The 15,030-nt window shown below is 35.1% G+C and overlaps 1 protein-coding gene across 1 annotated transcript in view; it reads left to right on the forward strand.

The window, feature by feature from the left end:
• TMEM260 (transmembrane protein 260) overlaps nucleotides 1–15,030 on the forward strand; it is a 69,614-nt gene that overhangs the window by 10,588 nt on the left and 43,996 nt on the right. The window contains 1 exon segment of the mRNA XM_055538149.1: nucleotides 165–316. Coding sequence (XP_055394124.1) covers nucleotides 165–316 — 152 coding nt within the window.

Here is a 15,030-nt window from a genome sequence, read left to right on the forward strand (position 1 = left end):
TGGCACAAGAGGATTACAATAGAAAACCACTATTCAAACATTTAGTCATTGTCTCTTAATCTTTATACTTGCCTGGGAAAAGGGCTACTTTTCAATGAAAGCCAGTGCGACTGTTCCTTTAAAACTAGATGGAACCCTCCTAACTGTTGCTAATTTTCCCTTAGGTTGCCCACCCTCCTGGCTACCCTTTGTTTACTCTGGTGGCTAAACTGGCAATTCTTCTATTTCCTTTTGGTTCGGTTGCCTACCGAGTCAATCTGCTGTGTGGCTTATTTGGAGCAGCAGCTGCAACTTTACTTTTTTTCACCGTTTTCAGGTAAAGTAGTTGATTAGTTAAAGTTAATTTTAACTAATTGGAGATGGAGCTTTCTTATGGCCCATGTACATACATGACAAAAAAAACCCCAAAGAACACCTTTTGTTGCTTAAATGGTTTTCCTAATCACTCATGTGATTTCACTTTCTCAATTTACAGTAATTTCATATGTGTTTGACCCTCAAATGATTACACAGTTGGTTCTGCTTCATACAGTGGAGAGAAAGTGTCACCAGTTCATTATCACAATTCTCTGTTTAGACAGAAATTAATAATGTTTGTCATTTTAGGAAGATGCAGATGGGCCAGTTTAACAGTATGAAGTTCTTCTTTTGGTAAATGGTAAATATTATTTAATTACTCACAGTATTGCTGATAGGCAGCTGCCTATCAGGTCCAGAGCTAATACCTAATTATATTGTATTTTAAATATGTACATGCATACATTTTGAAATGAGGCTATTAACTAAGGAAATCAATTTGGGAATGTAGTTTTAGTAAGGTTTCACTTTGTTACAGTATAGCTGTAGGGAAAACAAGCAAATGAGACACCACTTACTTCATAATGAAAGACTTTCCTAGTTTGGAAGGCTACCCTACTTTTAAAACAACAGGTCATTAGTTTAGGGTATTGGTAATCTACGTTTGTCTTTGCTGTTTCTCGCTTTCAGTTCTTTGCTGTTTCTCGCTTTCAGTACTAACAGTCTAACCTACGCCTGAAAGGATTATAGTCAAAACTACCAATTATACTTTCTAAAAAGGAAAAACCAAGTTAAAACATTTCTTTCAAAAAGTATTGCAGATTTTATTATAAAAACAAATAATTTTGTATGTAAATATAGTATAATTTGAATAGAAAATTTCAAAAGTCATTTTTGGAGACTGTTTTATTTACATTTGTCATATTACTGACCTTTGACTAAATTCTTTCTAAATTCCCTTCGCTTGTTTGTAAGAAGGTAAAAGTTACTAACTATGGCTAAAAATTACTATTAAATCTATTTGTGGAAAGTTTCAGATTCAAAATTGTAATTATTGATCATTGACTAAACGTTTATCTGTATTATTTAATTTGTTTTTATTTCAGTCTTACAGGTATTCAGTGATAGCCATATCTTTAATTATTAAATGTTTAACATTTTTGCTTGGATTAATTAGTATTATGAATATTTTTTCTAAATGATTAGAGTAATTATTATTAGAATTGTTCCTTCTGGTCTTATTTTATAATTAAGGCTGTATCATTATTTTCATTGAGAGAAAAACTATTTTAAATATCTAGGGTGAAATTTAGAACATACCAGTTCTGTATGAAATGAATGAATTACTAATTTTCATAAGATATTTAAGACAAAGCCATTTTTTTAAAAAAAACTAATATTTGTTTTGCTAGTTCATTTGTATTTTTGATTATTTCTACAACATATACACATATTAAATGCTGTGGCTGTCTCTTAAAGCAAGTAAAGCTATTTGTTTTCTAAAACTTTTCCATGGTTTTTTGTTATATTAATTGTTGATGCCCTTCCACATAAAAACCACTGCAAAAAATCATATATAAATTCTTTGTCTTTCCAGAATCCGAATAGTTTGGGACAGTAATTTTCCTTTGAGTTGTCTGCATTTTAAAATAGCTATAATTATTATGCATGATTATAATGGGTTTTAGATCAGCACACAGACCTGTGTCCATTTTATTTTAATATACGGTCTTAATGATAAATTCGTATACTTTCTGACATGTTTTAAAACAAAAACTCTTAATAGACTGGATATTTGCTTAGTTTTAGTAATCTAGTACTTTGGAAAAGTTACTTTCTTCTGAAATGTGTCCTACAATATTATCGCTCATGTAATTTTAATATGAAAATACTTCATTATTTTGAATACAAATAATTGACAAGGTACACGTCCTTTGGGAACAACCTAGTTCAAGTGGCAAATCTGTTTTGTCAAACAATGGCCACCCTTCGGGAAAGAGCAAGCCATCTCTATGGTAATAGGACTAACAGTAGCCTATTGATCGAGTGGAAGAAGACATTATACAATGTCAGCTGGCTTGTTACAATTTCATTTGTCAAATGACCTGAACTTAACCTTTAAAACCTTCCTTCTGTGAATATAAACCCAACAGCAGGATGCGGTTTTTGTGCAGCCATTACAGTGACGGCTTTTTTCCAGCCCTAGCGTACAGTAAATGTATTCCCTCACAGGTTGACTCCTTCATCAGAACTCATTCAGAAGACATTTCACTACTTTATTTATCTACCGACCAAGTCATCATTCCATTTTCTTGTTGAATATTGAGGGGTTTTGATCCTGGAGACAGTTTTATTCTTTCTTTCCCCCATCACTTAAGAGAACATTACTGTACATGTAGGATTAGTGCTGACTGGTGTGCAGGAAATTAATTCTTTTAACAGGTTTAGGTTTTTTTCAGGTAATTGTTCAGAGAGCATTCACTATATTTAGCTCTTGGGGTGGACATAAAGACCTTCTGTACCTTTTAAACAAAGATTGTATTTCAAAAGCAAATTTCTGTTTAAATATGTTGATGTAAAAAGCTCCATTTTTTTCAGTAAACATGACTTGGATTGAAAGACCAGTTACTTCGTTGTTTCCAATTACTATGTAATTTTTGCTTTTCTTTCATCTTTCTTTGGCTTTTAAAAGCCTATAAGATGTCATTAACACTGCATTTTTTGTCAATCTTTCCTAATGGTTGGCAAGAATTCTTTTATATTTGCTGAGGTAGAAAGGATATGAGTAAAACAGTACCTTGAAAGCTGTATGTGTCACTGTACTTTATTGAATTAAGAATAGTAAGATTGGGGCAGTTGTTTCTGCATGTATTTATTTATGTATTGTCCCCTTTGGGGATATTTTAAAGCATGATTATGTTAAAGGAGTTTAATCTAATACATTTCATTTATAGGAAATAGTATTCATTTTATTAATGTGTACATCTGTGCATTTAACACTCTGTACTACAGTTAAGTGATTTAGAGGAACTGGGATTTTTTTTTTTTTCCTTTGAAGGCCAATGAAGTAAATGATTTTTTAGTTTGACAGAAGGGTATTTAAAAGTGTCATATTTGAAATTTGCAAATCCTATTAATACAAAAATGTAAAAGTTATAGGTCCTATAAATCACTAATATGAACATTGTTTAGCTTTGCTTAGTACATGAATTTCAAACTTATTTTCTAAAAACCTCAAACTAGATCCTATCAACATGTACTTAGGAAGGAAGGAGTACTGAACTCACTGTCATTAACATGCTTCCATTGTATATGTTCTGGTATCACTGGCAGAGAATGGACTCTGTTGATAGTATCATATAACAATCCTTTACTTGAGGGAAGATTTAAATTGCTGATGATCTCAGATGAAAGCATCTCTAGTGTCCTATTTTTTTGATAAGTTCCAGGGCAGGGAATATGTTCTCAACAGGCTTGAGAGTCAGCATATCCTTTTCAAACTAGTATGGGCCAAATGGAACTGTAGCAGAAACTCATTCAGCAACATTTGTTGTGCACTCATTTGAATTGAAAGTAAAATTTTTTTAGTTTTTATAATCAAATTCAGTGCTTATTTTAGAGAAAGGTAAAGTTACTCTTAAATAAAATTTTTTTTTAATAAATTTTTTTCTTTTTCTAAAAGGCACTGTTTCAGGAAGCTTGCATTAAAAAACTTTATAACTCCATTAAGGTTTTACAGTAAGAAATCAGATCTCTTAATATCAAGCAGGTTCCCTAGAATATGTGAATATTAATTATAATTAAAGGTATCTTGAAACGCTGCTTGCTTACTACAAAGAACTTACAGCCAATTTCAGTGATATTTAAATATCTCCTGGTAGATTGTTTTGTGCCAGTATTTTGTTTATGCAATATTTTATTTCTTATAAGTTATGTAAACATTTCTAAACATTCTGCCACTACTAAAAATTAATTTGATTAAACTTTTGAAATAGGAACACTTGATTCTGAGCACTGTGTCTGCTATTCTTAGGGTTTCAGCTAAGATTCCATTCAATAAAAAATTGAAAATTAAAATGCCATACCTTAGAGTATGTAGAATCTCCTGCTTAAGAGACATTTGGATTTTCCAGCTCAAAGAGTATTTTAGATTATTGCCATAGAGAATAATGTGAAGCTCTTCCTAATTTCAGAGGTAACTATGCATAAGTAACAAATAGTCGCCAAGTTTTTGTAGTTGAAGAAGAATGGAAAGTACTGGAGCATTAATTTCCTTTCAGGAGAATATCTGTCTTGATCCCTGGTTAATTGATCATATATTTCTCTCATACTTGTATTAAAATTGCATTGACTCAGACTGGCTAAGCATATTAAGAGCTTGGTTCATTTGCATTTTCTTATAAGTAGAGGGCCATATTAGGCTCAAATAGCAGCACTTCATTTTGAAGGGAAAAAAGCAGGGCAAAAACTCTTTTTTAAGACTGTAGAGTCTTTTCTGACAGCTAGTCAGAGTTAGAATTAGTTCAAGGAAATGTTAATAATGCACTGCCTAGCCTAATCCCTTTGATATCACCAGGTATCCTCCTGTTCATGGGTTAATTGCTTTAAAAGCAAAGGCAATATTCTGAGCGGTGGGCCGCTTCACCTTTTCACAGCTGTTACCATTGAGTGACAACTAAATCCCATGTGTAAGATGAGGAAGAGCTCAATCTCCAATTGGGAGAAAATTTATGTAAACCACAATCCCTTCAGAATGTGCGGAAGTCATAGACTTTCTTGATTTACTCTGCTTTTCCCAGAAAGCTCTATTGTTCACTTTCCTAAGTCCCATCAACCCTTTGTAGCAGAATATCACAGCGGCAGCAGATAGCTTGAAATATATAAATGCTATCATAGCTCTGATTAATAGCAGTGCTTATGAGTCAAGTCTGATAACAGTGCAGCTCTCCACTCAATTTCAGATACTGCTAATGGAATCTGTCTTCTCCAATTGTAATATGAGAAGGCCTAATTTGCCATGGAGCTTGGAGCTGTCACCAGTAGGGGATTGTGGGGTCAGATGGGAGCTGCCAGGTTTTTGCCCTGCAGCTTGTATCTCTCACTTTGAATAGAGCAGCCCCCTGCCTGCCAGTTAGCTGATAGGCCGCCGTGGGGTTTATGCCACTATATACAATAGGAAAGGGCTACATAGGCTGACTTTATAATTGTGAAGCTAGCTCATATTTCCACAGCTACTGTGCTGCATAATTTCTAATAAGTGGTTTTAACAAATGTCAGATTATGAAAAGTTTCCCCAATTACAAAAACTTATAAAACATTTAAATTGCTAAATCTGTTTCCTGCAGAGATTTTTGCCACTGGAACTAGTCATCTGTCATTATGGCTATAATAATAAATGTATACATTTCTTAAAGTTGCAAATAAAATGATAAATCATAACTCATAGATTTCCTGCTTTTCAAAGCCATAAAAAGTAGAAAACACTCAACAAATTGAAATATTACTATATACTTTATAACTTTGCATAATAAGACAACTTTGTTTTAAATCTCTATTGTTTAGTAAGTTGGTTAGTGTTTCTAGTGAAAATAGTTGAATATCCCCATTCTGTTGATCTTAGTTATTTGGATCTTTTAAGTTTACTTCATTTACCTTTAGAATCTTAACATTTTAAAAATTCTAAGTTTTCAGTTAAAAAGGACTTTGAGAATAATAATTCTGAACTATACCCTTAACCAATTTCAGTTTTGCTACCAAATACAAAATATACTATCCAGATTGAGTAATAAGCTCATCTTGAGGCTTTGCATGGTTTTAAACATTTCAAGCAAAATTGATGAAAACCTGTAGTTTGGGAGTTATTTTAAGCTAGGTTGTACCTTAAGAGGATATTGCCTTGCATAGTGCAAGTTATTTGGCATACTATGGACACTTGGTCAAATGTAAAGTAAATGATGGTGATTCCTATAAGGCTCAGTTCAGTGTTTTTCTTTTAGGTATTTGGGTATAAATTGATGAGATGAGTTGTTCTAAGCCTCCAATAGCTTCATCATTTATTAGTTTACAAATTTTAATTCTAATGGAAATTGCATGATTGTATTTTATTTATGAGAAATATTCATAATCTTGTTCCCTCTGTTTCACTTGTGCCCTTTTCCTTTATGAAAGCTTTCCCATTTTCTTCCCAACTTTATTTGGTGGTTTTAAAATCAAGACTAATACTTTGTACTTTTCCTTTCAGCGTACTGGTAGTTGATATTTATGTAGCTGAAAATTCGGGGTAGAACAATCTTTTTCCTATTGATAGAGTCTCATGGAATAGAATAAACCTTGGTAGGATTTCACCTGGAGTGAAAGTAAATTTTTATAGAATACGGGAAAATGGGCTTATTTGCAAATTTATTAAAGATGCAAATGTTTAACATTTTTTTACTTATGGTGGTGGTGGCTTTAGAGATAGAACTTTAATATACCAGGCCCTAAATTATTGATTGATATTCATTAGGTCTAAACTTGAAAATGACAAGAAAAACATTTAGATTCTACTGCTCTCCAAATACCCACTGACTATAATTTGCCCCGGCTTCCCAGATGGCGCTAAGGGTAAAGAACCCGCCTGCCAGGAGATATAAAAGATGTGGGTTCTGTTCCTGGATTGGGAAGATCCCCTGGAGGAGGGTGTGGCAACCCACTCCAGTATTCTTGTCTGGAGAATCCCAAAGCCAGGGGAACCTGGCAGGCTACAGTCCATAGGGTGGAAAAGAGTCAGACATGACTGAAGCGACTTAGCACATGTGTGCATAATTTGTCCATAGAGCACCTGGCACATATTAGATAGTCAGTACATACTTGTTGAAAGAGTGTTGAGTGAACTGCCACTGAATGAGAGAAGCTCAGCTGAAACTGAAAATCTTTGCTGTCAATAGCTTAGTTTCCCAGTTTGACATCTCCAGGTACATTGAAGAGAGAAATCTATGGGTGATGATTTTGCAAATGAGAGCCAGAGGTAACATTTGTATATTCTCCATGAACAAGACTCAGAAAGATAAGAACTTGGGAGGATGGGAGCAGTAGATTTGCCACTAATTGTATCCTGCTTTACTGTATCTCTTCCCTGTAATCTGATGCATTTTAAGTCATCAATATGAGTTGACACTAAAAATAATTTTTTTAACAAGAATGCTCAGATGCATTGTGGCCTTCCTACTTGATTCTATTGTACTTACTTCAAGTAGGAGTTTTAAATGTTCCAGGAGCATAGTGTACCCTCCATGTTGGGTTCTTTGCACACTGAAGACAAATACATTCATGAATTTTATGAAGCACGTCAAATATATGTTCTGAAAGAATTTCAGTTTTCTGTTATTTGTCTTTTGATTACGGGTTAGACAAACATGTGACTACACATGAAAATCAAATACTGTGTAGCAGAAAGAAAAATACACCTTATCATCAATAGCAAACCTGTGTCAATGGTGTAAATTGTAACCCCCTCCCCCTCAACTTATCCATTGTGTCAACAGATGAATAGCATTCCATCAGTGAGAAAACTATTGCACAATCAGTACCTTTCTTGTCTAGGTCTCATAGAATTCTGAGCCTCACATTTGTTAGGATTCTCTGAGAAGCATCACATATTCCACAGCCTAGAAGAGAATTTTTCCATTCTCTGGGTGAAATTTTAAATACTTGGGAACCCTTCTTATCCTATCTGTCATACTCCTGGTATATCTTTCCTCAGTGACTGACCACTGTGATCCCCTGGAATGTGAACTCCATGGTTTTAGCCTTAGCCCAAGTAAAAGGCAATGAGGAAAATTTATTTATTGCAAATATCCTGCAAAGTACATTTTATGTGTCACATATATGTAATATGGATTTATTTATACAAAACAAACTTCAGTAACTTTTAGGTTATTTGTTATTTTGAATCATCTGTATTATTACCTTATTCTGTTAGTCTGAGACCTTAAAAATTAAGCATGCCTCTCTAATAGTGTAAAAACTTGATTTTGATTGTTGACATCTTTTAAAATACAATGGCTGTCTTACTGAAATTTCATAGAAATGTTTAAAGTGTGTGTTCTTTATATGGCCTTATAAGATGTTATCTTTCTATAAGTCATGTTAGATTGTAAAATATGTATTTTACTTGAAGAAATAGCTCCCTTGATATCCTTCTGTGAGGTTCTGTGAGCCTCTGGATTGAGAATAGAAAACATTTTTCTCATATATATATATAAAATTTATCATAATTAAAGTGGAAAATATTTTAGATTATTTTGCAATTTATTAGTGAGTTGTGCTGAAAACAGTTCTCATTTTATTCACAACTTCATTTGAATTTCTTTTTTCCTCCAATTTCCTATTAGTAGCAGGTTCATCAATTTCAGTAGAAAACTCTTTGTCTTTTAAATTTAAATGAGCTAATTTTAAGATATCACTTTTAGCACATTAAATGTAAATAAATATATCTGTTCTTCAGTTGCTTTATAAAAAATAACTACTTAAGCATATTTATTTTTTAATATAAATTTATTTATTTTAATTGGAGGGTAATTACTTTACAATATTGTATTGGTTTTGCCGTACATTGACATGAATCCGCCATGGGTGTACAAGCATATTTATTTAAAAGAATGAAATGAAAATTAAAAGTAGGCCTCCTTGATTGCCAAGTGAAAACACCTTGGTGTTTTTTGATTATGTCATTTTTCTTTGAAAAAAGAGTCAGGCTTAGTCTGTAGATAGACAGTTGTTTTGTCTTATTTGAGAGTTATTTATATTTACTCTCCATCTATTCATTTGACTTTATGGTTGATACCAAACAGCTTGTTTTGTGGGTTCAGAACAACATTTTCACTTAAAACTCATGATTAAATAACAAGGTCAGATTAAACATTCCTTCCCTATATTTTTAAAAGAAATATTGCTTAGCCAGAAATTTGAACTACAGTTCATTTACCAGCATTCATGCATAGTGTTTCACTATGCTTATATAATCTAATTCTGCCCAAAATTTGCAAAGGTATGTTGTAGCCTTTTCAGGGGAAAAAAATTGTAGAGTGTGTGTTCTGGTTAGGATTATTGCCCAAAAGAGCAAATTACAACTAATTTGTTCAATCACCCACATTGGGAATATTATTGGTCAAACTCATAAAATAACAAAGACCCTAGCAATCAAAACAGATAATAGATTAATTGGACATTTTCAGAAGTCAGCATATTCATAGAATTCATGCCTTAAAAAAAAAAATTGATAAACAGACAATAAAAGTACTTGCTAAGTCATCTTATTTAACAAGTCTAAGACCAGATTCACCTTCAGACATATTTGTCAATGTGATTTTTGCAGCATCACTTAGATAAGTCTTTTGCACATTTAATGTCTTTATCCAGAATTCACAGTGGCTTATTGATATGAAAGATTCATTGATATTTGGCTCAAAAAGACATACAAAGTGGAAACTTTGAGGTATTTTGTTTGAGATTTACAAAAATTTGAGAAAATACAAGGAACTCCCTTTACACATCAGTGTGAAAGGCAATATGAATAAAGAACAACAACAATAAAAAGTGAAGGTAAAGTATGTCTGAAATTATATATATATATAAACGTTTATATAACATATAAACGTTTATATATATATTATATAAACATTTAGTTTCCAAAAGTTGCATAGCTTTGTTCTGTGTGTGTGTGTGTTCAGTCACTCAGTCATGTCTGATTCTTTGCAATCCCATGGACTGTAGCCCTCCAGACTCCTCTGTCCATGGGATTCTCCAGGCAAGAACACTGGAGTGGGTTGCCATTTTCACCTCCAGGAGATCATCCAATTTGTAAAATGAGATATTCTTTTAACTTTTAAATATGCTAATATACTGACACAGCTATCTAGTGGTATCAGTAGTCCAAAAAATTCTATTGGCTTTGTTAATACTTTATTTAGAGTTTTAAGTTCCTCACATCTGGTTTCTTAACTATGTTTTGATTAAGTTACAGTTAAAATATTTTATTCCTTAAGATTGTTTTTACTAAGAAATACAGAAAAATCTCTGTATTCCGATTTATTAATATTAATTAATAACCAATCATTAATAATAATAATAAAATATTATTAATAAATTTAATTTAATGAGAGTCTGGAGAAGGGGCGGTTGCCCTAGTCTTTGCGAAAGTACTTCTAAAAACTTCTTGAAAAGGTGAAGCCTGTGCTGAGTTGTAAACTATCAATCAGTGGGAGTGGCCAAGTGAAGGCAAAGCTGTGATCCAGATACAGAGAATCTCCTGTGCTAAGAAACTCTGAGGTGGAAGAGAAACAGCCTGTAAGCACAGGGAGAAGTCATTCAGTGTTGCTGGAACACAGTTCAAAATAGGTTGTGTCGAAAATGAAGCTACAGGTGGGCTGAGACCAGATCATGAAAATCCATGTCTGTTGTCATGGGACGCTTATAATATGTCTTATAATCAAAGAGGAACCCTTGAAGGGTTGTAAACAGAAAAGCACAACTTCAGGTGTGCCTTAGATCCCTCTCTCTGGTGGCAGTGGTGGGCCCAGGGCTGGAAGCAGGCAGCACATAAACCTACAACATTGTGTGAGCCTGAGGTGAGGAGTCAGATGAGCTGACCTAGGGAAGTGAGTGTGGGTAGAGAGAAGAGTATGATTTTATAAAATGTTGATGAAGTCTAATTGGCAGGATGTTGGAAAGGGAGAGGAGCTCTGATGATGACTCCTAGGGCTCTTAATTTAGATAACTAAACAAGGAAGATAATGAAATTCACTAAGGGAACACAAGAAATTATTTCAGGCAAGAGGATGAGAAATGAATTTTGCACGTACTGACCGTGAGGTTCTGTGGGACATCCAGAGTTGGGGTGGCTTTGTGGTGAGGGTACAACAGTAAGTTGGGGAAAAGATTAATTTCAAAACTAAGGGAGAGGCGGTGCTGGAGACAGATTTGTTTTCTTTAGTTTGTCGCTGGCAGGTGAAGTCAAGATAGTGAATAAAGTCACCCAGGCAAAGTAGAGTGAGAACAATTTCCTGAGAATTAAATCTTTGAGAAACACTGGCTTGAAAGGTGTTAAATGCAAGAAGAGGAGCCATTTGGAGAAAACACAAAAGGAAAACACAGAGCCATAAAAGGAAAACCAGAGGATGTGAGGTCCAGATGGTCAACTTGGTAGAGTGTGGCCGGGGCAGTGATCAACACAGCAGAGAGGTTCCTCGAGCCTGCCCCGTTTGGTGGTTAGACAGTCGCTGGAGACCCCAGTGAGAACAATTCCAATAGAGAACTAGGGTGAGAACAGAGGATGGAGGATGCAGATGGGGACAACGTGAGGCCAATCCTGAGCCTGACTGTGACCCTGAAAATTGCCTTCAGGAAAGTGTTCTCGACATCAGCTTGCCCGCAAGTCATTTTATTTCCATCTCAATAAGGGGAAACAGAGCATGCACAGATATTGTCATATACCGTGAATAATGTAACAAGACTGCCGACCTGCAGAGTCAGTGAATGAACTGGAGACCGTCTCTGAAGTCTTCAGAAGCTCTTCATCCTCACCATTGCTGACATTATCCTTTGACCTGTCAGCCAGTCACAGACTCAGCTTGCTGTAGGCTGATGTGGGACATCACATCTGCTTGCTTGCCTGCTTGTGACATTGTGGCACTAGACCACACACCTCTCTTCCTACATTGCACTCACCCTGCAGACTTACTAATATACCATGTACTGCTTGTCTTTTGAGACAAATGCTTAATTTTAAAGGGTATCTTATGATTTTGAGAACAGCTTTATTAAACTCCTCCATCTCTCTTCCCACTCCCTGCCTGATTTGAGCTTTCAGTTCGCTCAATTTCTTGGTGCCCCTACACTTGTCTTCCATTGAACTGAGACCTAGATCCCTTTGGTCATCCTTTTGATTTCCTCTATCAGCCCCCTGCTGGCTCTGCTTCCTTCCACATTCAGTGTAGACCCCATAGTTCATTGCTCTAACACCTTTTCTTCTTGTCCTTCTGCCCTACCTACCTAGTAAAACTCACCCTGGTTCCTTATAACCTTCCCCAGCCTTCCCCAGCCCAGGTCAGGCTGCTACAGACCTTGCCACAGCCATGTGGACCAAGGCTGCCACCCCACATCCACAGCTTCTACAGTCTCCAGCCTCAGCTGAGTGCTTATTACACTTTATTTGCTATTTACAAGTCCTTGTTCTGTAGCCCTCCTTAGCTTGCAGAGTTTTCTCAGAGCAGACGATTCAAATTATCTCTACTGTTCTTAATCACTAGACTGTACATGTTACATGGTTAGTAAATGTTGATTGATTCTGAGTTTTAGCACGGAACAAGCTTTTAAAGGCAGTGTGTTCAAACCTGTGCATTTGAAGGAACATGTACAGTTTGATATATAAAAGACTGCTGGAAGCAAAGAGACTCTCAAAAGTATAGCCTATATACATTATTTTATGGAAATTAGAGATACTATTAATAAAATGAGGCCTCCAAAACGTTTTATATTCTCTATATGGATGCATGCATAACTTTTTGCCCTTAGGCATACTGCCTTCTTTTCTATGTTCCACAAAGCTTTGACAACTGCAGCATTTATTTTCAGAATTTCCTCACACAGTTTTTCTTGAAGACAATAGAAGTAATAAAGAAGGAAGGCAGATAGTTTTAGTCAGAATTCTCAGTGGCAAGCGATTGGCTGTGTTTAGCAGAAAAGAAGCATATTGAATGGAAGTTGGGAAGAATGCTACAACTCAGTAATAAGAAAGATACAGCAATTTTTTAAATGGGCAAAATATTTGAAAAGACATTTCTCCAAGGAAGATGTAGAAATGACCAATGAACAATTGCAAAGGTGCTCACCATTGTTAGCCATTAAGGAAATGCAAATTAAAATCTCAGTGAGATACCCTTTCACACCCAATGGGATGACTAGAATCAAAAAGTCAGATAACAAGTGTTTACTGGGTTGTGGAAAAATCAGAACCCTCATCCAATGTTTGTGGGAATGTAAAATTGTGTAGCCACTTTGGAAAACAGTCTAGCAGTTTCAAATGATTAAATTGGTTGTTTTAGGATCCAGCAATTCCACTGCTAGGTGTATACCCTAGAGAAATGAAAACATGTCCACACAAAAACTTGTACACACATATTTACAGAAGCACTATTCGTAGTAGGCAAAAGATGGAAACAATCTAGATGTCCATCAGTGGAAGAATGAATAAGCAAAATGTGGAATAGCTATGTAGTGGAATATTAATTCAGCTATACAAAGAAGTGAAATACTGACACACTGCAAGTTGGATGAACCTTGAACACATCATGTTAAGTGAAAGAAGTCAGACACAAAAGTCCACATATTATACAATTCTATTTATATGAAAACCCAGAAGAGGGAAGTTCACAGACAGAAGGAAGATTAGTGGTTACTTAAGCCTGGCAGTGAGATTGGAGAGATAGTTGAAGGAGATAGAGTTTCTTTTTGAGGTGATGAAAATGTTATAAAATTGATTATAATGTTAGTTGCATATATCTAAATATACTGAAAATCTTTAATTGTACATTTTAAAATGAATTATACAGTATATGAATTATATCTCAATAAAGTTTTTTACTTTTAAATTCAAGAAAGTAGGGATTATAGGTCATACCTATAATCAAATCCATTATGATTATACAGTAGAAGTGAGAAATAGATTCAAGAGATTAGATCTGATAGACAGAGTGCCTGAAGAACTATGGATGGAGGTTCATGACATTGTACAGGAGGCAGGGATCAAGACCATCCCCCAAGAAAAAGAAATGCAAAAAGAAAAATGGTTGTCTGAGGAAGCCTTACAAATAACTGAGAAAAGAAGAGAAGCAAAAGGCAAAGGAGAAAAGGAAAGATGTACCCATTTGAATGCAGAGTTCCAAAGAATACCCAGGAGAGAGAAGAAAGCCTTCCTCAGTGATCAGTGCAAAGAAATCTAGGAAAACAATAGAATGGGAAAGACTAGAGAGCTCTTCAAGAAAATTAGAGATACTGAGGGAACATTTCATGAAAAGATGGGCTCAGTAAAGGACAGAAATGGTATGGACCTAACAGAAGCGGAAGATATTAAGAAGAGGTGGCAAGAATACATAGAAGAACTGTACAAAAAAGATCTTAATGACTCACATGATCACAATGATATGATCACTCACCTAGAGCCAGACATCCTGGAATGTGACGTCAACGGCCTTAGGAAGCATCACTACGAACAAAGCTAGTGGAAATGATGGAATTCCAGTTGAGCTATTTCGAATCCTAAAAGATGATGCTGTGAAAGTGCTGCACTCAATATGCCAGCAAATTTAGAAAACTCAGCAGGACTAGGTCACGGGACTAGAAAAGGTCAGTTTTCATTCCAGTCCCAAAGAAAGCCAATGCCAAGGAATGCTCAACCACACAATTCCACTCATCTCACACACTAACAAAGTAATGCTCAAAATTCTCCAAGCCAGGCTTCAATAGTATGTGAACTGTGAACTTCCAGATGTTCAAGCTGGATTTAGGAAAGGCAGAGAAACCAGAGATCAAATTGCCAACATCCATTGGATCATAGAAAAAGCAAGAGAGTTCCAGAAAAACATCTGCTTTATTGACTATGCCAAAGCCTTTGACTGTGTGGATCACGACAAACTGTGGAAAATTCCGAAAGAGATGGGAATACCAGACCACCTGACCTGCCTCTTGAGAAACCTG

The sequence above is a fragment of the Bubalus kerabau genome, chromosome 10 (assembly GCF_029407905.1).
Source record: "Bubalus kerabau isolate K-KA32 ecotype Philippines breed swamp buffalo chromosome 10, PCC_UOA_SB_1v2, whole genome shotgun sequence".
NCBI lineage: Eukaryota > Metazoa > Chordata > Mammalia > Artiodactyla > Bovidae > Bubalus > Bubalus kerabau.